Here is a 24,403-nt window from a genome sequence, read left to right as displayed (position 1 = left end):
AGAAGTTCTCTTTGTTGTTTGAAAGGAGTGGGGTTCGCCTCGTGTTCTTGGTAGGTCCCGTTACAGCCAACGGAAGGATGCTCTGGTTTGGAAATGCACGCTTTTGCTGCGCGGTCCCTCCCTCTGGGACGTCGTCTTCCCAGTCACTGTCACTGCCTGCAAAAGGCACCATTGATGGTGCAAGTCGCTGTTTTTTATGAGCCTTCTTTTCTGTCCTCTCACTTGAAGGATACTGGGCCCGTGCATCGACTGGATTTGTGAAGACAGAATGAAATGTGAGAGGAAGGTGTTTTGAAAGGTGGGATGTGGACGCCCCTAGTTGAGAGATGAGTGGGGCTCAGCTTGCATTGATTTGTGTACAACAGCCAAGCGTGTAAATCATTCCAGCGCCGAAACGGTCAAATGCAAGTCGAAACTCGCTTCTGCAGCAAGTGTCTGGGGGCCTAATTCTGAAGAACACGCAAGGAAATCCTTCATAAATACCAGGAAGTATATCATAAAAAGACGTATGGTTGTGGGGTAAACTGAATCCGCTGCAGGAGGATGCCTTCTTTGGGTACATATTGAGGGCTGCTAAAGAGATAGCTAAGTAGGATTACCTCTTTTAATTTATTACCAATTTATATTTAAAACAACTAATGCATTATTAATTATAAATTTAGAGATTAAACATTAAAAAAATACTAGGTGTGGTGACTCACACATATGTAATCCAGACACTTGGGAAGCTGGGGCAGGAGGGTTGCCATGAGTTCAAGGCTAGCCTGGGCTACAGAATGAGAGACCTCAGCCCAATAGATAAATAAGTAATAAATAAGAATTTCAGTGAAACTAATTGGGGAAATGAAGGAGTTTCTGAGAATCCTCACCCTTAAAATGCACACGTTGCATTTTTGAATCCTCATTTATCTTTCAAGTGCTCTTTTCTTTTCAGGACAGAAAAAGAGGTCCTTTCTTCTAGTCACCTTAAGTGCTATGCTTGGAGCCTTTAGGAAATTAAACAAGACAGACTGACAAGAGAAATATAGACAGATTATGTATAGGCGATAGGTTCTACATGACACAGGAGCATGTGTAAGGAAACAGAGACCTCAAGAAAAGGTTCAGCCTAGATGAAGAATGAAAAGTCTTTGGGGACATGGGACTCGACAGAAGGGCACAAGCTACTTGGCCATACCCATTCTTTCAGATCCCCCTTGGCATCTCTTCATCTCGGGGTGATAAGCTGCTTGCCAGTCAGGTGTGCCTATAACCACAGCACCTTAGGAGACGGAGACAGAAAACTGGCACTTGTGTGAGGCCAGCCTGGACTACCAGGGTGAGCTCATCTCAACAAAACAAACAACAACATACACCTGTCCCTCATGCTCTGCCCTTCTCCGTCCGCTGGTCCAGGGAGAGAGATTTTCCCGTGAGCACCTTATGACTTGCTTCGGAGGAGATGGGGGAAGGCAAAAAGCCCTTCCTGCGCCTGTTTCTCAGATGCCTCCGCTCAAGAGATGCAATATGCCAAGATGCCATTTGGGGGCAGCATGGCCTGAACCATCGTCTTCTTGGGAAACATTCAGAAAAGGAGGTAGGATGGTGGTCTTCGAACAGGACAGTGGGAAGTGGGTACATGGGCTATTTCGTATACTTATTTCTGCCACATGAGATCTCGAAGCAGGAGCCATGCTTATCCACATTAGGTACCCTGACTCCTCTTCTATAATAGATACTCAGTAAATGTTATTAAGATGTTAATTTCCAAATGACCTGAGCAGATCAGATCTCATAACCTTCAGCTTCATTCCAAGGCAGGAATGGACTGGATTTCTCATCAGTAGTTGATATGAATACGACCACACACCCACACATCATGGTTCTCTGTCATGTCAGTTACAAGTAAGAGAGAAGCTGAGGGCATGTCCATGGAAAGCAGGGCATGGACACATGCCTACAATCCCAGCCCTTTAGCAGTGCAAGTCAGGAGGATACAGGTTCGAGGCCAGCCTAGGGTAGAGAGACCTGACCCCATCCCAAAGGGCACAGATAGAAATAAGCATGTGCATGTGTATATGGTTGGATTTCTACGAGGAAACAAAGTTGATAATAGAATTAAAAAAGGATACCATGAAATCTCCATTTTGGACACCTGCCTATGTAGTTCGATATCTGCACAGACATGGCTCCACCTGAGACAGTCTTGAGAAATCCCTTGCAGCTCTTGCCCATGGGAAGAGCCCTTATGTGCACCTGCAGCACATTGTCAAACTCTTCCACTGCACCCAGCTTCTGGACCCAAGGGAACCCCAACTCCTCCCAGACGCAGGCTGGTAGCTTTCTATCCTGGCCACAGAAGGGCCCGTGGGGATGGAGCCGCAGAAAGTGCTCCCCCGCGGTTCCTCTGCATGGCCTGAATTCACCTCTTAACCCTGCAGAGTTCCTCTCTCTTCTCAGAAGTTTCTGCACTGGCCTTGCCCTGGCATCAGTCTCCCAAGGTCCGTCACTGAGTCTGGTTCAGCCGCACGCCAAGCTACACATTCTCAGCCATCAGCTCTGATTCTGAGGTCCCTCCTCCAAAGTTCATGGTGACATGTCCCCTTGCCCTCTCGAATACTTTAGTGTGTTACAGAAATTCTGGAGGGAGCCAGCATAGCCTGTGCGATTTTCCATCCCCCTGCAAAGAGAAGACACGACGTTCACACTGTTGTACGGTTTGAGCAAGAAACGCCCACAAACACATCTGTTGGCCATTTGGTCCCCAGCTGGTGCTGCTAATGGTGGAGGTGGTAAAAACTTCTGAAAGCGGCCGGGCTTTGGTAGCGCACGCCTTTAATCCCAGCACTCGGGAGGCAGAGCCAGGCGGATCTCTGTGAGTTCGAGGCCAGCCTGGGCTACCAAGTGAGCTCCTGGAAAGGCGCAAAGCTACATAGAGAAACCCTGTCTCGAAAAACAAAAAAACAAAACAAAAAACAAACAAACAAAAAAAACTTCTGAAAGCAAAGCCTAGCTGGAGGAAGGTTATAGGTGGGCATGACACTGATGTGCCTGTGAAGGTCATGCCTGGGCCCCTATTCCTTCCTCTCTTTGCTTCCTAATCATCATGAGGCAGTCTCATCTTTCAATCTCACCATGGTGTACTGCTCCATCAAGCACTGTGGACAAAAATCCGTGAAAGCATGAACCAAATGCTTTCTTCCTCTCAGACTGTTTCTGTCAGGATTTTGTTGGAGCAATGAGAAAAACTAATACCCACCCAGTGTGCCACATAAGGAGACAGTTGGAAGGGCATTACCAGTGATTGCTCACCATCTTGATCTTGGAGTTCGCAAACCTCTGCAGCTATGATAAATCACCTTCTCGGGTATTTTGTTACAGCAGCATAGATGAACTGAGACACTGATGCAGTTTGGTCATTAAATGGCTCCTGTACGCACTGCCTTGGTCTGCAGGGTAGTGCTACTGGGAGGAACGAAGGACCTTCAGGAAGCAGAGACTAGTACAACATCCTTAGGTCATTGAGGGCATGTCCTCTAAAGGGATTGTGAGACCCCACTCATCCTCTTTTTCTGTTTCCTGCATCTGGACTGGGGTGTTTGCACTTAAATGTTTTTCTGCCATGACTTGCCATCCTCATGAGAGGCCTAAACACATGGGACCAATTAGTCTTGTACCCTCCAGAGCCCATGAGCTAAAATATAAATCTCTTTACTTTGTGTATTAATTGCCTCAAGTATTTTTTATAGTGATAGAAAGCTAATATTGACACCATGTCTTTTCATCATTGCAGAATAATCTCCAACAACAAAGACTCTGTCTTAACAATTGAAACACAAGGAATACTCACAAGAGGCTTCACACAGACACTATGCTTAGGAAATGCAGAAAAATTCATTGACTGAGTGAATGAATTGTCCTAGGCAAGCAGCAAAGTTTGTTCTAATTAGTGGCTTTGTAGACTTCCTGAGAGTGGGTCCTATTACTTTGCCTGGACAGACTTTAGCACCAATCATACAGTGGGCAGACAGAGTTAGTTGTTACCTTGGCATCCGGACCCACTTGGACATAAATTCTTAAGATGTCTTCAGGAAGAGCCTCCCGCCTATCACTAAGGATACTTACAGCTTTGAACCAGCTTTTCAAGGATGGGCATGAGAGGGACCAGGAGACTCTTGTCAACTTCAGATACCGTCAAGATGCTGGTCAGAGGAAATGGTTACTGAAGAATTAGTGGCACCCCGGTGTCCAATTGGCTACAGATAGAAACATGCTTTCCCTAATCCTTACACAAGCTTAGGCCCTGGGGCCTCTAGGTGAGACAGAACTGTGGGGTTGGCGTGATAGTTTGAATATAATTGGCCCCCATAAGCTCATAGGGAGTGGCACTATTTGAGGTGTGGCTTGTTGGAGGTGTGGCCTTGTTGGAGGAAATGTGTCACTGTGGGGGTGGGCTCTGAGGTCTCACATATGTTCAAGCCACAACCAGTGTTTCAGTTTACTTCCTGTTGCCTTGCAGATCAACAAGGTAGAACTCTCAGCTCCGGCTCCAGCACCATGTCTGCCTACATGCTACCATGTCCCACCATAATGATAATGGACTGAACCTCTGAACTGTAAGCCACCCAGTTAAATATTTTTCCTTTATAAGAATTGCCATGGTCATGGTGTCTCTTCACAGCAATAGAAACCATAACTAAGACAGAGATTGGTACCAGGGACTGGTATATTGCTGTGATAGGCCTGACCATGCTTTTGTTTGAAGGAATATGGACCTTGGGACTGTGGATTAGAAAAGCAGTTGAATGCTTAAGTGCTACTTAATGGGCCATACTAGTAGGAGTATGGGAGGCAGTGGTGCTGAGTGTGATTGATGAACTATGGGGGCTGGCCCAAGAGGTTTCAGAGGAGAAGAATATTAATATGTGGCCTAGAGATCATTCTTATGATATTTTGGTGAAAAATGTGGCTGCCTTTTGCCCTTGTCTGAAGAATCTGCCTGAGGCCAAAGTGAAGAGATTTGGATTAATTCCATTGGCAGAGGAAATCTCAAAATAGCCTAGTATAGATTCTGTCATGTAATTCCTAGTGTTCATGCTTTAAACATTTATAATGAAAAGAAGCAAGCTGAGCAAGGAAAAATACAAAATGTGCAATTTGAGGAGAAAGGGAGCACCAGGAAATGGAATGAAGCTAAATCCTGTATTCAAGGAGATAAACAGATTAAGAAATAGAATAAAGGGAGAGGTGACCTCAGGGAAAGATTCCACCCAGCTACGTTTCCAACTTGTGAAAAGGAATTAAAGACAAGCTTAAAGCAGGGTATGGTGATGTATGCTGTGGGATGTCTTCCTATATGCTGTGAATATGTGTTGCTATGATTGGTTAATAAAGAAGCTGCTCTGACCTATGGCAAGTTGGGTTATAGTCAGGCAAGAAATCCAAGAGAGACAGGAAGAAGAAAGGCAGAGGCACAGGAGACGCCAGCCTGCCACCCAAGGAGCAACATGCCAGCAGACTGACAATAGACTAATAGAAATGGGTTAATTTAAGATGAGAGAGCTAGCTAGCAAGGATTCTTAGCCATAGGCCATACAATTTGTAATTGAGCCTCCGAGTAATTATTTTGAGTGGCTGCAGGACTGCAAGAAAGGGAGATTTGTCCCAACCGTGGGCCAGGTGGACACAGGAAATCTTTCAACTACAGGTGTACATCTTTAATCCCAGCACTCAGAAGGCAGAGGCTGGCAAGTCTCTGACTTTGAGGCCAGCCTGGTCTACAGATCCAGTTTCAAGACAACCAAGTTTAGACAATGAAGGAAACCATCAAAAACAGAAAGTTGGTGAAGATGTCATTGAACAAGGGGCCATGTTCCAGTCCCAGCAAGCAGCAGAACTTGGCAGCTTTAGCCACATGGTTTTGGAGTCAAGGATAAAAGAAAGGGGTTACAGAATTTGTCTCTGCAACTAAGAGAAGCTGCTGGGGCCAGGCATGTGTCAGAGGTGTCCCTGAATGGAGGCCTAGAGAAGCCATTGCATGAAGCTGTGAGGTTGAAGCCAGAATTGGCTTGGAGACCCCAAGATGTTGGAGATGCCAGGGATACCTGCTGAGGAGAGCTGCTAACAGGGAGTGGAACCAGCCCAAGGGAAAGAAGTGTGTTGCAATCAACAAAGCTGAACAGAGTTGGAGATCTGAAAAGTGCTTTGACACCAGACATGGATTGCAGAGTTTGGAGTTTGCCCAGCTGGTTTTTAGTCTTGTTTTGGTCCAGTATTTTCTCACTATGCTCCCTTCCTTATGTTTTAGAATAGTAATGTGCCATTATATGTTGGAAGTATGTGATTGGCTTTATTATTTTATTTTATAGGGGAGTAAAGGTAAGAGATTCCATGAATTTCAGAAGAGACTTTGAACTTCAGACTTTCAAACATTGTTGAGACTAAGATAGACTATGGGGACTATTGAAATTGGACTAGACGCATTTTGCATTATGGTATTGTTACAAGCTATGGGGGCCAGGGAGTAGAATGTGGGAGTTTGAATGTAACTGGCCCCATAAGCTCACAGGGAATGGTACTGTTAGGAAATGTGGCTTTGTTGGATAGAGGAGTGGTCTTGTTGGAGGAAGTGTCACTATAAGGATGAGATTTGAGGTTTCATATATGTTCAAGACACACCCAGTGTCTCAGCTCACTTCCTGTTGCCCACAGATCAGAGAAGTAGAATTCTCAGCTCCTGCTCCAGCATGTCTACCTGCACACTGCCATGTCACACCATGATGATAATGGACTGAACCTCTGAACTGTAAGCCACACAGTTAAATGTTTTCTAAGTGCCACGGTGTCTCTTCACAGCAATAGAAAACCCATGACAGTTGGCAAGAGTCTTCTATCTTCCAACATGCCTCCTAGTTGTCCATCAATCTTTCTCTTCCTCTGTCATTCTTGTCTTTGGAATTGCCAGCCTCATCCGGTGACAGTGGTACATAATCAATGCCTTGGCCTTTTTAAAGCCTGAGCTCCCCTTCTATTCGAGATAATAAGGAGAGTTGGAGAATCCAGCTTTCTTAGGCTGGCTGACCCAGCCCAGCTAGTGCTCTGGAGTGACCTGGCCTGGAGTTATAGATCCACATAGCATATATAGATTTCCAGCACTGGTTACTTTCTATCACAGCTTTGTTGGGTTCAAACTGTAGTCTGTGTGGCCATATTCAGGTGGTCTTGGCATCTTATGGTCTCCAAGGAGAAATTCCATTTGGGTTAAGCAGGACTGATAAGGTTTAGAGTTGCTTCAGCAATGTATCTGTTTTCTTAAGATAGTTTGCTGGTATCTATTTTTCAAGCAAAAGAGAAAGGGATGGGTTTTGTTGAAGCAAAAGGAGTACAAAAGCAGAAATCAACCTTCAAAGAGCAGGAATACAAGGACAGGTGACAATCTGAACTATTTTGGAAGTACATTTCAAGCCCAATCTCTTTCTCCTTATCACTTCTACCTCCAGAGGCAATTTTATTTCTGCCAATTCAAGATTTCTTAATGATACTTACCAAGGTGTAGTAGGTAAGAGCATTAGCATTTTAGCTTATGGAATGTGATCTGCTTCTCCTCATTCTTGGTAATGGAATACTCTTTCTATAACATCTTTATATGTGCCACCCAACTTTTGATATCTCTGAATTATAATGATAAAAATCAGAGTTGGTGTCTTCTGTGTTTTTCATGCATCTCCCCAAAGTTCATGTGTTGAAAACAGCAGTATTTGGAGTAGGGGCCTTTGAGAAGTAACTGAGATTAGATGAGGTCCTGAGGGAGGGGTCCCCATGAAGGCATTAGTGGATTTATTAGAAGAAGAGAGTCCAGTGAGATTTTCGCTGTCTCACCATGAGATGGCCTCCACTATGCTTTGATGTAAAAATTATATTATCAGATGACATTGCTATTGGGCTTCTCAACTCTAGAATCATGAACTTCTAGCCTTTATAAGTTACCTAGTCTCAGGTATTTTATTACAGAAACAGAAACAGATTAACATGTTTTCTATTGTTATTTTTTGATGCTGTATCATTTGACAACTTGATTAGGTCTTCTTCTATTTGATTAAAATTAAATTTTGGGACCTACCCAACTTCTGTGGAGACTAGCTCCTGGGTCAGTGTTTTAACACACTTGGAACTTGCCTTTGCTGACGATCACTGCTCCTTCACTTGTGCCTACAAGGTAACAGAGGGCTAATGTCTTGCATTCCTGCTCCATGTTGTATCTGTCTACTTTACTTTGGGTCAGACTTGGCTCAACTCTGCATTTGGCATGATGACCAATTAAAGAGCATCTGCCTAATATTCAATGGTACTTAAACCAACCAGTCTCATCCCCCTTTAAGCTGTAGGCATACTGAATAACAAGGCATTGTCAGTTTTACAATGGCCTATAAATGTCCCCAAAATGTGCCTGAAAAATCTCTAAACCTGCAGTTTGGTTGGATTCTGAGTGACAGAACCTTACAGACAAATCACCCCGTAATGACACTATCAGCTGCTATGTAGCAATGCCTGCAGGGAAGTTCCTTAAGACTTAGGAAGTAAACAACAAAGGAGCCCAGGAAGTCCTTGAGACTGAACAGAATCACAAGGCTTCTTCTCCCTCCTTAAGGTCATACAAGCAGAAATGACTGCTGGGAGGCTGTCCAAGCCATCCAGCCACTGGCAAGTTGTGCACAGACTTGAGGGCTACAAGTTCTGCAAGTCATCACCCATCTAGGATAGGTTCCAGGGACACAGTCACTCATGCTCCTGTACAGAGACTCAATAAACACTCTAGTTCTGCAAAGCTGGACTTGGGAGGTATCGTTACTTTGATCTGTTGTCATTTTCCTTCCTGAGGTAGGTAGATGGCTATTTGTTCATATCTCCCCAGGAATAGTGTCACACATAACCCCTGAGCAGAAATCATCACTTCATGGCCACTCATTTGTCCCCTCAAGTGACCAGGACTTCTTTGAAATGCTTTGCAGAACCAGAAGACAGCCCACATTTTAACCAAGACTCTTGCTTATGCACATCTCATAGTCACTTCCCCAATCTTCCCTGTTTAAACACAAAGATGCTAATGTTAGTACTTTGAAGATGGTCTGAGATGCTTACTCCATCTTCTCCAAATGGACATTTTGATTTAAAAACAAAACAAAACATCTTTACTGCTTGTGCTATTTGGTTTTATGTTAACCCAACACAAGCTAGAATCATTCCGGAAGAGGGAACATCAAGTGAGAAATGCCCTCACCCAATTCACCTGCAGGCAAGCCTGTGGTACGTTTTCTTGATTAATGATTGATGTGGGAGGGCCCAGCTCTGTGGGCAGAGCCACTCTTGGGCTGGAGGTCCGGTGTGCTATAAGAAAACAGGCTAAGTAAGCCATGGAGAGCAAGCCAGTAAGCGGCTCTCCTTCACAGCCTCTGCGTTATTTCCCACCTCCGGGTGCCTGCCCTAGATGACAGACTACAAGCCGTAAGCTGAAATAAAGGGTCTCCTCTCCAAGTTGCTTTTGGTCATGATGTTTGATCACAGTAACAGAAACTCTGAGAATGCCTTTTGCCATTAGTGTTGTTGGCTTTCTCTGGGGCATGTAGACAAACAGGACATGTTAGAACCTCCAGAGCTGGGACCTAACACCATGTGCAAAATGTCATCAGTTGCTTCCTCAGTACAGCATCTCTTTGTGTGTGTTTGGTGTCTCAGGGGGCTTTGTCCCTACGTGTGACCAAGGATAGGTGAGGAGAACACCACTCTCTTCATCCAGCAGGAGGAAGATGGCGGAGAAAGGAGAGTCTGTCCTCAGGTCACAAGCACACTCTCAGGCAGATGGACTTCAGAAAAGAACGTTGGACATTGAGTACTGGGGCCTGGACTCCCCTTAAATGATCTGTGTCTGTGAACCACTGGAAAGGGATATTTTGGTTCCAGGATCATTGCTCTCTTGAGTCTGATTCACCTTTCTCCCATCAGTGGCAAAACATTTCCTGAGACTTGAAAAGGTTTGTTGAAAACCCAGAACCCTGGTTTTCTGCAAACACACATCTCTTTATGCAATAGCTTTTAATAAAAGACATCAAAGATTTGTTTCAAGTGAACAGAACTTGTTCCCAGCTCCACTCCTACCCTGACCTTTCACCCAATCCACAAACTAAAGAATACTATTCTTGGAGCCATGACCACATCGCCATCTGCCCGACTTTGACACTGAACTGTTTACTGTCCGTTTGAGAAAGAACTGGGTCCTGGGACATCTCTGGTCCAACCAGAGTCTGAGCTTTCTTTAAATGTTATCCCTAAAATGTCTGTTAGATTCCTGGTTGGTTTTTTGTTTGTTTTGTTTTGTTGTTGTTGGTTTGGTTTGTTTTTTTGTGCCCCCCCATTAGTTACATCAGATCTTGGGTAAAGAATATATTAACTAAGCTTTTCTTGATTTTACCACTATCATAAAAAATTCAATCTTTATTTAAATTTGGAGGCAAAACAGGAATCGACATTATGATGTGAGACACATTTGAAGGGTAAAATGTACTGAGTATTAACTATTATTATATTCTCCACAGACTAAAGGCCAGGCTAAAGAAAGGAAGAAAGGAAGAAATGAAGAAAGAAAGAAAGAAAAAGAAAGAAAGAAAGAAAGAAAGAAAGAAAGAAAGAAAGGAAGGAAGGAAGGAAGGAAGGAAGGAAGGAAGGAAGGAAGGAAGGAAGGAAGGAAGGAAGGAAGGAAGTCAATGTGGGTGGAAGGAAGATAGGCAGGAAGAAAACCCCACCCCTCCAATCACTCTTGTCCAAAGAATCTAAGTACAAGGTCAGGGAAGAAAGTCCGGCCCTCCTGGTGAAGCCACGGGTGTGTCTGAAACACAGGGAAGACATCGGGCATGAAGCACTGACCACTCGGTAGAATTCAAACAAGATTGTGGCATACTGCAGTGTAGAAATCGCAACCCTCCTGAATGTGCTGGGTGATGCCCCTTCCATTCTCCACAGAAACCAATCCCCTCCTCTGACCCCATGGGCCCTAGTCACATACATGGTGCATGTACATACATACAGGTAAAACATTCATTCACATAAAAATGAAATGGTACGTGGTTCAAATCCTTTTCAGTATCAAATTATTCAGAAGACATGAAGTTGAGGGCTCTTCAAACAGCAGTGTGCTTATGAAACACACTGGGACTTTGCTAAAACAGTAATCAAATTCAGTATACCTGCCAGGAGTCAGGGTTCTGTACTCCTCTTTGTGTGTATGTGCGAGTACATGTCTGTGTATGTATGTGTGTGTGTGTGTGTGTGTGTCTGTCTGTCTGTCTGTGTGTGCTTGTGTGTAGTGCCTAGAAGTCAACACTGGGTATCTTCCTTAGTCACTACCTACCTTCATTGTCGAAACAGGGTCCCACAGAACCTGGAACTAACTCTGATTCAACTTGACTGACTGCCCGGCGAGTCCGAGATCATCCTAGGCCAACCTCCCCAGGACTATTGCATCCAGGTACTCTTAAACCTGCCTTTTTGTGTGGGTTAAGGGATCAAACTTCAGCCTTCATGCTTTCCTATGGGGCCATCTCCCAGCCCTTGGGTTTCTGCATTTCTTACATGCGCCTGAGGCAATTGATGATATTGGTCCACAGACCCCTCTGCTTGAGCCCAGACCTGCAAGCAAGGACATAAGCTAGGCTAAGCAATCAGCAAAGAAAGATTCTTACATGGAGTGTGCGTGCGTGCGTGCGTGCGTGCGCGTGTGCGTGTGCACAGGGGACGTTTACTCTGACCAGGGAAGGCTGTTAAAGATGCTCTGGAGAGAAATGAGTGGACTCTGATGAAGAGAATGGTGAACCTTGGACAGCCTCACCTTTTGTTGAGAGCCTCTGGAAACCCCAGGCAGCAGGACCCCTACCTAGTGACAGAACACAGCTCTTCAAGCTTCCCCACACAGGCTTGTCTCAGCTCTGTACTGCACCCCAAACTTCCCTAGAGACCCCTCAACCTGCTTGTACTGCGCCGGGGCAGGAGACAGGAAATGAAATCTGGATTCTACCAACCATGAACTGAAAATCATTTGTGAAAACAGCCTGCATCTGGTTTAAATGCAGACCTGTGTCATCGTGTCTACACCACCACACGGTGGCGGTCCATATGGCATGCGCGATCAGGTACGAGCAACCCAGAGGTGGGTTAAACCCTAGTGCAGGGGGAGGTCTGTGTGCTGCACGAGCACACACAGTAGCATTCACACATCTCAAGCACCCTCAGTGTTTGGTATACACAGTGTTCTTGGTAAAAGGTCTGTGTTTTGAACTTTCTTTTTTTTTTTTTTTTTTTTTTTTTTTTGGTTTCTTTGTTCATTTGTTTGAAACAAGGTCTCACTATGTAGCCCTGCCTGTCCTGGAACTCTCTCTCTCTCTGTAGACCAGGCTGGCCTCGAACTCACAGAGATCCCCCTGCCTCTGCCTCCCGAGTGCTGGCGTGTGTCACCACTGCTGGCCCTGTTTTGAGTTTCTCGTACTCCAAATCTTTAGACCAGGATTTAAAAAAAAAAAAAAAAATATTGTCGAGCATTTCATTCATGCATACAGGAAATATGATCATGTATATCATTTCCCTCTTCAAGTCCCCATAGCCCACTCAACACCCCCCCCCAACTTCATGTCTTTCTTTAATAACCCACCAAGTCCAGTCAGTACTGACCACTTTAGACCAAGATGTTTAACATCATTTATTTATTTATGGTTAAAACTTCAAGCTTTGCCAAACATCTTTCCCTGGAAGATCACAACAGCTACTTCATTTTTCTTTTCTTTTGAGACAAGGCCTCACTACGTAGCCTGTCTACCATGCAGTTAGCTAGAGATCCCTGATTGGCCTCAAACTTGCACTCATTTCCTTGACGCCGCCTCCTGAGTGCTGAGATTACAGGCAGGTGCCTCCATGCCTGGCCACAAGAATTAGTTTAAAAAAAAAAAAAAAAAAAAAGAATTCTGGGCCACCAAGGTGGCTCAGCAGGTAAAAGCAATACTACACCTCATTACCTGAGCTCAATCTCTGGGACGTGTGCTGAAAGGAAGGACCAAGCTTCTGTGGGCTGCCTCTCTAACCTCCACAGGCACATCATGACACACATGTGCACACACACACACACACACACACACACACACACAGAGTGGGCTGTTCCTCTAACTTCCATAGGCACACCATGACATGCATGTACACACACACACACACACACACACACACACACACACACACAGTGAATTGTCCTTCTAACCTCCACAAGTACACCATGACATGCATGTGTGCACACACACACACATACACACACACACAGAGTAAACTGTCCCTCTAACCTCCACAGGCATACCATGACATGAATGTGTGCACACACTCACACACATACACTAATGTAATTTAAGAAGAAAAGACAACTGCAGGAATTTTCTCTCCTACATTGAGTTCACATCCTCATCCTTCTATCCAAAAAGGCACAGGGTCACCCAGGCCCTTTTCAGCATTTTATTGTTGGACAGGCATTTACAACGTTCCATTCATAGACCTAAAAACATAAAAATAGACCTTCTTTCAGCTTATAAAAGAAATATATAAGAACTTTTGACACAGACACATCATGACCTTATGTACAAGAGACAATGGCACCTGTCTAAGCACCAGACATTCCAGTATTTTCCGATGGACGCATTGCAGGGAGACTAGAAAAACGTGACTTCCGACGCCTCTGCTTCAGTTTCCCATCAGGACGCAATCGACCCCGAGATGATATGAACAATGCAGTGATACAAAGGGCGTAGAAACCATTCTAAAGCTTTTTAAGAAAACCAGAAGATATAGCAAAAACTTTAATAGAATAAAACTTTGAAAAGATCAAGCTCAAAGCCCTGGAAACCCGAAAGGGGGTGGGGTGGGGGGGCAGAGGGCGGGGTGGAGCAGGAAAGCAAGCGGGGGGGCTTAGAGCGTCGTGTTCTGAACTCTATCTGGAAATATAAAGTCATAACTGATTCTTATAAAATATAATTGCTAAAGCTACTATAAAATTCAGGTCTTTAAAGTACCTACTGATGTATCAAACACCAAATAGATATAGATATATATATAGATATATATATTTTTTTTATTTCCAAAAAGAAAGTTTTCATATTATTTAAACCCTTCTTAGGGAATGGACATCATGAAATGGGGAGGAGGGAGGAACACAAAGCTATAAACCTTTTCTTAAAAAAATGAAAGTGCTATCATGGGTTTTTGCTCTTCCTATTTGGACATCCATTTAGAAGATTAGGCCCCTTAGCAAGTTTACCCTGTTTCGTTGGCATGGAGTAAATGTTAACCACAAAGGATGTCTTTGAAGAGGTTCTGAGACCATGGACTGTCAGGGAAGGGGGAAGTCACCTATGGATGAAGATGCAATTTTGATGAGAAAAAAATCAACGATGGCCATGGCAATCCCATGAGGAGGAGGCTCCCCTCTCCTGCCATGTGCAACAGACACACACACACTACCCCATTCCCTGTCCCTGGAATCCAACCAAACTCCCATCTCAAATATAGATTCATACATTTAAAAAAAAATCTGTTTCTCAGGAAAAAAAAAAGTTTATTCTTAGCATGAGCTTCTTGTGGGCCATTTATATATAAATATAAAGTCATCATGCCTCGCTCGCTCTGCAAAAGGTTATATCCTCGTTTTCAGACTGAGTTACACCTAACAATGTAAAATTCTCATCTCTTTGTGCCCCTGCATCTCAAGGAAAATACAAAAAAATAGTGTGTTTTTTTTTTCTTCTCTCTCTCTCAGTGATAAATTTGGATCCCTTTCCCAAGAGTTTGGCATCTTTTATAATTCTCTGCAAAACTAGAGCTTCCAAACACTGACGTAGAATAAGACCCTCTATAGACATAAACAAAAGAAAAAAAAATCATAAAAGGCTCATCACACAAACGACCACCCCTGCCTCACACATTCTTAAAGTACATAGATATTCTCAGACACTGAAGAGGAGGAATCAGGATACTGCAAGCTGCACAGATGTGTGGATTTGCTCTGTGTGTGTGTGTGCGTGTGTGCGTGTGTGCGTGTGCGTGTGTGTGAAGGTGGTTGGTCCCCAGCTAAGAGACTGGATTCAGAGAGGACGAGCTGTGGCAGCTGTGTATGCCACCCTGTCCCTCGGACACTCTGCTTTGACGGCTGGGCTGGGGACAATTTGATGGCCACTGCTGTAGATTCTTTGTTCTAATTCTTCAGGCCCTGACGAACTGAGAATAAATAAAAGCCCTTGGTAATGTACAGAAGGTAGGACTCGAGCTTAGTTGGGATTCTGAACAATTCTCTCCGATGTCATTAAGAATGATAAAGGTGGGTGGCTACCTGGCTTCAGACCTGAGTCAGCTGCCAAAATCTGTGTGCAAGAGTGTGACCTAAGGGGACATTCTCGTGGACGGCACAGGAGGGTGAGCAGTGTGGGGGGGTCGAGGGGGGGGTGGCGGCATCGTATCTACACACGGTCTCTAAAGAGACAAAGGTAGTCAGATCTCAGTATTAAGTTTCCTGGAGGGGGCAAAGTCTTCACGCCTAACCCAAATGACTTCCTCGCTCGCGCTCTCCAGGCCTCCGTTGATGCCGGACAGGGCGGCTTGCTTCTTGAGCTGTGTCATGCGGGATGCGTGGCTATCGAGGGTTCTCCGGCCTCGGGCCCGCTGACTGATGGAGGCAGCCTGAAGCTGCTCCGGCAGGTCTCTGTCCTCTGAGGCGCCCTTCACCGACTCACAGAACTCGTCATCGTCACTGAGGATGTCTGTCTCCTTGATGTCATCCTGCTCCTCATACTGAGCAAGATCAAACTGTTCCTCTACCCATCGGTCAGTGTCCCCGCCACCGGGGGGCTGCTGGGGCTCTTTCTCCGGGCTGCTAGCCGAGACGGCATCGGAGTCAATGGTAAACCTGTTTCGGGCCAGTCGCCGCCGCCTCCTCCCAAGAGACTTGCTTGGGGCAGACACTGCACACACACACAGAAATATAAAAATAAACCCCCACATGCTTTACCATGAGATGAAAATCCAGCAAGCAAAGATAAGAAACATAAAAGGTAAATGGGCTTCGGGAGTTTCAGGTCTAGCCCGTACCATCCTGGTGTCTGCCTTACTCAGCTCTCTAGACTACAGATGGTATTACAAGGATGGGCCCAGAGGATAAAGGGTGAGGGTGGGACCACACTAGAGGCTGTAGGTGAGGGGGAAGGAAATAATCTACTCCAACGTGTGCATCCGTAAGACAGACAACACAGAGGCCTGCTGCTCCCCTCCATGTCAGATCTGCGACTGTCCTCAACACAGCTGTGCCGTGGCACAGAGCTGCGGAGGATCTCCGGGGGTTATCCCAGGGTCACTCAGCTAGAATAGAGGTCTCTAGTAAGCCTGAGAGGGGCTCCTAGGTTTTGCTGTCTGTGTAGACATCGCCATGCTGTCAGGAGCACTGGGCTGTGACACTGCTTTCTTGAGACTCGAGGACCTGCAGGTAGACTGAGGGTACCACAACCTCTTGGAGATTGTCCATGAAGAACCAGGCGTCAGAGACACAGAGCTACCAATCCACCTTTTGTGCCCTGTCTGATAAGGTCCAATAGGAACTCTGAGGCTTAGCAAACACGGCCTCCTGGATATGTGTGAATGATCTTCATGATGAAGTATCCAGTGGCCAAGTGTGCTCATGGCCACACCTTTGAAATGTGTCACAGTAAGATGGCACATACAGATGACAGAGGGGTTAAGCAATGGTGAAAATACAGCAAAATGTTAATTATAGAATATAGATAGAGGGACAAATTCTTTTATCTGCTCCATGAATCCCAAACTTTTCGTAGGGAAACTGTAGACTATGGAAAAGTTGAGCTCAGTCACGGCCTGAAGTAACCACACTTCAGAGTGAGTATGGAGGCAGTGCATTTGTCTGCTGTCTAAGATGCGCACAGCTCTTATGAAATGCAGAATCCATCGGGGCTGTCGGTCCTTTATGGAAAGGTCACTCAGTCACCCAGCTAGCATTAGTGGGTCCCTCTCCGTCTCAGGGAGACAGTCTTTGCCTGAACCACTGAAGTGCCATTTCATCAATCATGGGACATGGATACTGTGATGAGAGCGAGTTACTTCAAAAGCACAGTAAATAGAAACGGTTTTCAGCCAAAAATGAGCCATCAGGCAGAAAGAAAAAAAAAAAAAAAAAACTAAAGCAAAAAAACCTTTCAATCGGACAAATCCAGCAGGCTATGACATCATGGCTTTCTCTTGATAGTCATAACAATTTAGGGCAAGGAGTGTGTTTTATTTCCAAGAACCTCTCAGGAGAAAGACTTTGGTATCTCCTGTAGACAAAATGTGTTTGTGTGTGTATGTGGGGTTTTTTGTTCTTTTTTTTTTTTTTGCAAATGCACTTCTGAATTTAGGTTCCTAAGTTAACAATAGAAGCCTAGGCATTAGTGGTGAGGGTCCCTGAGATTGGAGCATATTTCCCAATCAAACATCCCTCAGTAGGCAAGAGTGGCACATAAAACACTACAACAAATTTCTCTTGCCATGAAGTGATGAACTGATTTTATAGGGGTACACCTTGAGAAATTGTGGGTCTGGATCTATGTATGACTCAGGCTATCTGGAGCCCCTTACAGTTTGTTGGTATTGGGTTATAGGTTTTCAATAAGCATACCAACTGGCTGAAAAACAGACTTAAGGCAGCCTCCACCAACATTCATTAGTTAAACTCAAGGTAACTAAAGAATGTAATAGCCTGTGTGAAGGTCGGTTATGCCTATGCTGTCTACAGTGAGTCACAGCCTTCATGAACCTCTGCGATGCAACTGAGAACCGGTGGGAAGGTAATTGGGTCAAAGGTAGAAATCTTTTTGGCAAATGTAAAGGCAATTTCTTTCACTGGACCCCTCCCTTAAAAGTTCTGGGCTGCCTCTTAGGAAAGGAGCGATTAGAATGTTGATGGAACTAAGTCTAGTGTAGGGCCACATCACTCTCACTGGTATGCTGTATTGCCATTTGCACATGGTGGCAATGGTGTTCCTTCCTCGCTGCTCCAGACATGGGATGAGTCCTCGAGGAGCATTTACTGGGGCCCAGTTAAACTCGCCACTCTTCTTTTCCCAACTGAAACCTTCCCCGAATTAACACCAAGCCTGAAACTCAACTTGCGGGCACAAAACGGGGTCAACGCCTTCTGCATCCTCTGGCCTACCATGCCTGAGCATTTACTCCTCCCTGAGAACAGGCTATGTCTTCGGCCAGGCTCTGAAGTCACTGTGTTCTCAGAACAGCGGGCTACGACCTCGCCGACACTCAGCTCACTGCTTTTCACTCAACAAAGCTGGCTGCCATGCAAAGCAGCGCCTCTCATTCCATAAGCAGGCTCAGAGGACCCCTTCCAAAAGAGGATGCGTTGGCTTGCTGGCTCGGCCAATCACAGAGGAGCTCACCAGCCAAAAGGAAGGCAGCAAGGGAAGGCTGAGGGGAGGGGAAGTGAGCAAACCAAGGGAAGAGCCCCCAGGACCCACCAGGGAAGAGACAAGGCAGTGAGCCTCTCACACCGTGGAAGAATGTACCCTCCATCAGCCCCCAGAGGGCCACACCTAACTCCTGCTCCCTGGAGTCCTACAGTGGAGTTGGGGTGACCGGGATCTTGTAGGTCTGAATCCCCACAGTACCTGCCCTGCTCATGGCTGGCCTGGCGCCTTTAAGCGCACATAATCTCTTGCCTCCAAAAGGGACATACTGCTGGGAGGAGGGAAGGCTTTCCGTTTTGAGGAGCTGTCTTCTGTGTTTATCTCGAAGGATCGAATGCACAGCCTTCAGGAAATCCTTTCGGCTCTCTGGGGAGCTATGAAAAAGAAGATTTACACATGTTAGGAAGCCAGTACTCAACAGTGGACATTTATAAAGCCATCAGGTACGGCCGAACAAATATCCCCAAGGGCAAAGCGAAAGAGGGGACGCCTCAGATTCCGATGCTTGGCTGCCTTCTTACGGCAGAGATAAAACACACAATCTCTCCTAGCTTCATGCTTTGCAAATTATCTTCTACTGCCAATTTGGGACAGAGTCCCACCATGATGAACAGATAACGGACAAAGGTGTTTTATACCAGGAAGTTGCCAAAATTCTGCTCTCTATACTCAAGTCATCGATTTCCATGTAAAATGTCATTAAGAAAAAGTGAAGCACAAGACTCTTGCAGCTTTGCAGGACACCCACCACAACGGCTCTCCCAATGTGCTCGCTCTCGCCTGTTAAACAGCAACCCCTCCCACGGCCCGATCCACACATTAACTACTACGGCTAGACTCTCGATGAAATCTGCTAAGTCCAAATTTTCTCGGCAGAAAAGTAGAGGCAAGGTGAGAGTTATTTTTAAATTCAGTATGTGCGTGTGCATACACATATGTACTCACGTACAAGCACACACATGTGCACACGCACACAACCTTCTGAGACAGGGTCTCACTCTGTCGCCCGGCGTGGCCTGAAACTTGAGATCCTCAAGCCTCCAGGGTCTCGATGAGAGACTGCAGGCATGTGCCACTCACTGGGCCTGACAAAGTGCTCCTGGCTTTCACAGGTGTTTCACCTAGCATTCTTGATAAACACTAAATACAGAACTAGGCGTGCTGGATGCGCTGCAGCGTTTACCAACAAAACTGCCAACAACTAGACTGCATAAAGACCAGCATGAACAGATGGGGAAAGGCGGCACTCCAAGTGTGAGGACAATGTGGAAATTTCTGATTCCTCCGACAGCTTTCTGGACACCGGGCTTTTGTTAGCCCCAGGAACCAATGCAGAGACGATATGGTAAACACGTAACATAGGTTGTGACCCATCTAAATGTGGATATTGAAAATGTCCAGTGTATTTTCTGTAATGATCTGGGCAAAGTGTCCTCTATCAGTCTTGGCTGCCCTCAGTCTGACTAAGGACGCGATGAGCATGAAGAATGGAATAGATCTAATGTTTGCTAAATGTACCTTCTTACTATAGTAGCAACAACATTTAAAATACTTTTAAATAACATTTAAAATAAAATGAATAATCATGACGATATTGGTTCTATTATCATGTTAAGCAATGCATAGCATACTACTACTCCATGTATTAGGTAATACTCCAAGTATTAGGCAATAAATACTGAGTCGATTAATGAGTACACATGATTAAATATGGATCATATTTAAAGCCAAATGGGATGGCATCTGACATTTTTATATTTCAAGAGGAATAGAGGAAAAGACAGAAAGAGGAGGAGGAGGCAGAGGACAAAGGAAGGAGAGGGAATAATTACTAATAACAATAAATAAGAGAAACCCATGTTACAAGTCATTCAAAAATCTGCCTGCGGTCAACAGAGGCCCGTGTCCCTGTATTGAAGAGTCTCTAAAGGTTAAGAACGTTAGTGAGACCTTCAGCCGCTATTCCCTCACACAGCAGACTCTCAGAGACGTGCACACAGTGTATGCAAGTGTCAGATGAGCACCCCAAGGCAACCTCGTCGATCACCCTGCTCTACAGAGAGTAAACACGGGAAGAACGCCGTCTTCAGAATGCTCACTACACTGGAAATCCCCGTCTTCTTTCAGAAAGCCGGTGAATTAGCCAGGCTCCCGACTGCATTCTAATGAAGGCAGTTTTCATTTCCACAACTACTATTACATGGCAAGTGTTAACTCTCTGAGAGGAGGCTCGGGCTGGTCTGCAGCACAGGGGCGGAAGGAGGACAGTCCCTGGGCCGGGGCTTGACCCCCAGAACCTGGCTCACCTGCAGCAGAGATGGAAGACCCGCTCTGGCCTCCCTTCCGATTCCGACTTCACGTGGACAATTTCACATACAGCATTTGCCTCTGCGTCTAGATAAGTTAAAATAATGTCACGTCAGGCATGGTTTAGTAGACTCATTGACATGTTTTTACAGATGAACTTTTCATGCTTGGTATCTGCTAAAATAATGCAAAGCAGCCCGAGACCAAAGTTACTTCATTCCACCCTGAGCTAAAGAGCAGGCACCAGAAGTCTAAAGAGTGCTATAAAAAAAACAACCACAAGAAACAATAGAGAAGGGGCTGGAGGGATGGGGGGGGGGTAAGAGCTTGAGGCTCTTGCAGAAGACTGGAGGAAAGCTCCCAACACGCACATCAGGTGACTTAGAACCACCTGTAACTCCAGCTCCAGGGGACCTGACGCCCTCTTCTGGCCTCTGCAAGTACCCTTCATGTACACGTACACACACACACACACACACACACACACACACACACACGATAAATCTTAATAAAACATTATGAAAATCTTCTAGATGGTCTAAAACAGTAGTTTTCAATCTATGAGTTGCAATCCCTTTGGGGTCTGGTGACCCTTTCATGGGGTCATCTAAGATCATCAGAAAACACAGATATTTGCATTATAATTCATAACAGCAGCAAAATTACAGTTATGAAGTAGCAATGAAAATAATGTTATGGTTGGGGGGCGGCCAGAGCATGAGGAGCTGTGTTAAAGGGTCGCAGCGTTAGGAAGGTCGAGGACCTCTGCTCTAAAAGGGTCACAACTGAAAAAGCCATTCTCTTCTTCCAGCCTCTTCGGCTGAACTATTTCATTGAGGTGCTAAGTTCTTCTGGACTACACAGTGCCTAGTATTCCAGTCATATCTTCATCAGGCCAAGGGCACGAGGAGGCCAGCACTGGGGTATGGTTTTCGAGTCCTCTCCTTATGTGACCACACCTAGTGCCCAGATAGGCTACCCAGGCACCTTAAACAGACGTCTCCACTAGCCATCCGGCCTTGTCCACTAAAATGCAAAAGTATACTAAGAAAGTAAGGAACTGCTCTGCATTTTTAAAAATCTTTTAACATTCATGAATTTACACCTACACACACTCAAGTGTGCACACACATGCACGCACACACAAACTCACAAGCGCACGCGCACACACACACACACACACACACACACACACACACACACACACACCTGCAAGTAAAAGTCAGAGAACAACTTGTGAGATTCTGTTTTTTCCTTCCACCCCGTAGGTCCTGGAGATCAAACCCAGGTCATCAGGGTTGGCGGCCGAAGAACCAGCTACTGTTGGTAGAACTCACGGTGCAGAACCCATGGATATATAGGGCCAGCTCCACTGGCTGGAGCTCATTCCTGCAGACAATGCTGCATTATGTGAAGTCATGAATAAAGTGTAGTAAAAGGGGCCATTCACTACAGAGACTTCGACACCTCGAGGTCTCTGTCTCACCCAGTGGTTCAGAAGCCTGGCCACGAACTCTCTCCTGTGGCTACATCATCTAACTCTCCCTCTGCCCAAATTCGCCAAACTAAGACAAAAATCTGAAAACTCCAAGTACTGATTCTTAAATTCACTGGAATGTACCTCATAATGTAACATTGTGGCCAGTCTTTTTAGTTCAATTAAAATATGCTTTTATCTAGAAGGCTTTAAATTTGATTTGAATGAAAAAACAGAGGTTGGGAGGAAGAAATGTCATTAGCACAAAGACTGCTTTGTTTTCAGAATGTGAAGTCTTTATGTGTCTTAGTCCTTAATTAAGGCAAAATTCCTGGCTAAGAGGCCTACAGCCTGCCACAGAAACCAGCCTCCACATTTATAAACCTGGTATGAGGAAACATGATCAGATTAACTCATAAGTCTGTGGCATTAAAAATAAAGACACCAGGGGCTAGAGAGATGGCTCATCAGTTAAGAGACCCGACTGCTCTTCCAGAAGACCCGGGTTCATGTCCCAGCAACCACATGGCAGCTCACAACTGCATCTCCAGTTGCAGGGGATCTGACACCCTCTTCTGGCTTCGCAAGCAGTGCATACACACGGCATACAGAATACTGGCAAATGAAACTCATAAGAAAAGTTTTAAAAAGAGACACTACTAGCATTTCAGTGTCTAAACCTCAAAATACTATCACAGCTGCTACAGACCTATGATCCAAAAGTACCTACACATAAATCAAGTTTCAGGAGCACACCATCCGGAATCCCTAAGAACAATTTTGAAGAAAACACACACAGGCATCCACTCAGCTCTCTCATTTATTTGGTTCACTAACTGGTTCATTAATTCACTAGTTAATGAAGCTGCTTAAAAAGAAGTAGTGCTGTGGGATGTCTTTCTGTATGCTGTGAATGTGTTGCTCTGATTGGTTGATAAATAAAATGCTGACTGACCAGTAGCCAGGCAGGAAGTATAGGTGGGATGAGCAGACAAGGAAAATTCTGGGGAGTGGAAGGCTGAGTCAGGAGACACTGCCAGGATGTGAAGCACTGGTAAGCCACGAACCACGTGGCAAGGTATAGATTGAAAGAAATGGGATAATTTAAGATATAAGAACTAGATATAGCAAGAAGCCTGAGCCATTAGGCCAAACAGTTTAAATAATATAAGTGTCAGTGTGTTTATTTGGGTCTGAGCGGCTGCAGGCCTGGATGGGACTGGAGATAACTCCAGCTACAAAGTAGTGCAGTGAACATTCTAGCATGGAGACAGGAGGAGCCCACAAGTCCCTACCCCTAGCTCAGCAGCTGCTGAGAGTCCACCTTCTGAGAGAGAGAGAGCGCGCCGGTTTTAAGGATGTGGTCCTTGGTAAGTCCGCCATGTCCCAGCAGATGACCACACATAGGCAGCACAAATTACACTTGATGAGCACTGGGTTGGTTTTGTTTTTAAAGAGGGCAGGAAGTTGGAAAGGGGTTTGTAGTGTGGGTAGATCTGGGAATAGTTGGGGGAGATGCAAATATAATCAAAACACATTGTACTAAGTTCTTAAAGACTTAAAGACTCAGGCTCAGCAGTTAAGAGCACTTACTGCTCTTGCAGAGAACCCAGCACCCATATGGTGGTTCACAAATATCTGTAACTCGGGTTCTAGAACATCTAATGCCTTCTTCTCGTCTCTAAAGGCACCACCAGGCACACGGATGGTGCACATACATCTATACATGCAAGTAATACGCTCATGCACATAAAATAAATCTTTATGAAAATTAGTGAATCTTCATATAGTTTTATTTTCTATCAATAAATGAAGCAATGGAGATGGAGGGAAGAGTTAGTTATGCAAAGAAGATAAAAGCTGGGTGGGCAGACCCAGGATGAGTAAACAACTCACACACACACATAAGAAATGGGAACCCAGGGCCAGAGAGACAGCTCAGCAGGTGAGGGTGCCTGCTGCCAAGCCTGATGACTTCTGAGTCCCACGCCGTAGAGAGGACGAGAACCAGCTGCTGCAAGTTGTCCCCTTACCTCCCCAGAAGTGACACGGTACATATGTGCGTGCACATACAAACACACCCAACTCTTTAACATAAAAACAG

At 45.2% G+C, this 24,403-nt stretch overlaps 1 protein-coding gene across 1 annotated transcript in view; it reads right to left on the bottom strand.

Annotated features, from left to right (window-relative positions):
- Positions 1 to 13,502: 13,502 nt before the first annotated feature.
- The window catches only part of Tiam1 (TIAM Rac1 associated GEF 1), a 379,222-nt gene continuing 368,321 nt past the window's right edge, over positions 13,503 to 24,403 (bottom strand). The window contains 3 exon segments of the mRNA XM_037209650.1: positions 13,503 to 16,010; positions 18,717 to 18,889; positions 20,822 to 20,909. Coding sequence (XP_037065545.1) covers positions 15,541 to 16,010; positions 18,717 to 18,889; positions 20,822 to 20,909 — 731 coding nt within the window. The 3' untranslated portion in view covers positions 13,503 to 15,540.

Source organism: Peromyscus leucopus, chromosome 12, assembly GCF_004664715.2.
Source record: "Peromyscus leucopus breed LL Stock chromosome 12, UCI_PerLeu_2.1, whole genome shotgun sequence".
Lineage (NCBI taxonomy): Eukaryota > Metazoa > Chordata > Mammalia > Rodentia > Cricetidae > Peromyscus > Peromyscus leucopus.
The sequence above is the reverse complement of the archived record's forward strand: the minus strand, read 5'-3'. Positions and strand labels throughout refer to the sequence as shown.